General features: G+C 30.9%; 1 protein-coding gene across 1 annotated transcript in view; it reads right to left on the reverse strand.

The window, feature by feature from the left end:
• The window catches only part of LOC106679191 (PI-PLC X domain-containing protein 3), a 10,634-nt gene extending 9,787 nt beyond the window's left edge, over positions 1–847 (reverse strand). The window contains exons 1-2 of the mRNA XM_067051883.1: positions 783–847; positions 370–671 (exon numbers count right to left, since the gene is read on the reverse strand). Of these exons, the coding sequence (XP_066907984.1) occupies positions 370–451 (82 nt within the window). The 5' untranslated portion in view covers positions 452–671; positions 783–847. The remainder of the gene's footprint in view (positions 1–369; positions 672–782) is intronic.
• Between the last annotated feature and the right edge of the window lie 1,424 nt (positions 848–2,271).

Here is a 2,271-nt window from a genome sequence, read left to right on the forward strand (position 1 = left end):
TATATGTTATAAATAATATATTTTTGCAATACATAAAAAATGATCCATCTTCAAAATTATATATATTTCTTATTTTCCAATCATTCTATAATTCCTTCTAATCATTTTGATTGTTTGAAACTCTGGCCGAAGTTTTGGCACTAATAAATAAGTTTTTACCTATTTGTGTTCTTCACTGATTGCAACCCCAACCATCTTTTCATCCTCAATTTTATATATCCATGGCCAGCTATTAACTCATTATTCAAAATTATAGTATTTAACTGTACAATTAATAATATTCTTAATTTATATATTGCTTTTATGATTTAAATATAAGAGATAGTAAAAGGAAAATTTTAATTTATCAGATAAAACACTGTATCATACCTGGAATGGCGAGAGATGTAATTGGGACAGATTTCAGTTCATTGTCCAACCCACCCATCCAATTCGGTAAATCAATATGCATGTTGTACAATTCTTAGAACTCACAGGTACAATTGAGCATTTCAATACTACAAACCTGTAACTACAATTGAATGGGGGTTGTTAACGTAATATCATTTTTTACCATTTACATAACTGAATTCGTTTCAAATCCGTCACACCTTCCCGAGTACCCATTGATTTCGAGACTAAAAGAACTGACATTGACAGCTTCAAGTGTCAATATGTCTGCCCACAGTAACCTACCACAACATACTGCTTTAAGTGGTAATAACATCACTTCTGCGTTTATTTAATTAATTTTTTTGAATGAATTATTATTGTCATAAATAACAATATAAATTAAAAATTACCTCAGCCTAAAACTAATATAGTAAAGTTCTCTATCGTGTATGGTAGCATTGAGTTACTGTTATCCTGTCAACTGGTATAGTGTCAGGTTACTTTGTTATTGTTTTTGTTGATTTTTTGTGTTTATGTTTGATAAGATTGCTTATCTTTTATGTTATGGATAGCAATGAATGCTGTTTGATTATTTGTAAAATATACACCGGAATATACAAATTATTTTCTATTTTTACTCTGTACATACTTTAAAACTTACTCTTTGTGAATGTCTTTAACTTAGCATAGATAGTCCTTTATGATGAAATCAATGCTTTACTTAACCTGTTGGATTGCCCTACTTTTTTGTCCCCTATGAGGTGTCCTGTGAACATTTATTTCATGGTAGATGATTTGTTCAATTTTTTTTAGATAATTGGATGTGATGATGACAAAAATCTTTACGATTACTTTTAATGCAATTTCAAATTGAAATTGTAAGTTGTGGCTCCTCTATTAGTGGCTGAAGAATCCAGATTTCACAAAAGATCTAAGATCTTCTTGCCAAAGAAACACAAGAGGTGTCCAGGTGAGCTAAATACTCAAATGAGAAAAACAAAGGATGTCACATCAGGAGTGTACTGGTGAGAGAAATGCTCAGTCTTATCATTGCGAGGAGGCCAGAGCAAAACTGAATTGATTACAGGTGGGGACATAAAAGAATGAGTAACATAAACAAGTGGCAATAACATCAAAGGGTTAACGGAAAGTAGACAAAAGTTTAAACAAAACAGATGAAATACTAGGAAAATATAGATGTTTATTTCCCAATATGAGCAATATACTCAGGGCTACACCTCTCAGGGGTTAAATAGTGGCACATTTGTGGTTTGATTTATTCTATAGATTATACTATAGGCTGTGGCTAGTTTTTGACAACTCTTCTAGCTTTGGGATAGTCTGTTGAGGTATAGAGTAAACTTCTGTCTACAGTTATATCTTTGGAATATATCAATTTCAGAATAAAACCAAAACTTAGTTGTCAGCTGCGCCACTATTCATGGAAAGTAACAGAATAACTATTTAACTGAAAATTGCAAACAATTATGTAATGATTCTGTACAGTTTCAAACTTAAAAAAATACTTTTTCACAATATAAAATAAAGAACATTAAAAATGTGCTTAATTATTGCCTACACTCTTTTTATCCTTACGAATCTTTCTAATGTTATTTTGTCAGTGTGAAAATAAATCAGCTTAGGGTCCATTTGCAACAGATAATTTAAATGAATAGTATCATTAATGAGTTGTATATAGTTTACCATAGATTACTGATTAGAGAAGATGGTCGGGGGGTGCGGTCAGCAAAGGAACAACATGAATAAACAAAAAAATATTTATTTATGTTAGTAGTATCTTTATTAATAACAAAGGTTATCCAAAAAGTCTCAATACTTCTTTATTAGTCATATCTCATGTCCACGATTTCAGCCAATCCAGCCATCGTCATGGACAAT

Source organism: Halyomorpha halys, unplaced genomic scaffold, assembly GCF_000696795.3.
Source record: "Halyomorpha halys isolate HHAL.00 unplaced genomic scaffold, Hhal_1.1 Scaffold183.1, whole genome shotgun sequence".
Taxonomy (NCBI): Eukaryota; Metazoa; Arthropoda; class Insecta; order Hemiptera; family Pentatomidae; genus Halyomorpha; species Halyomorpha halys.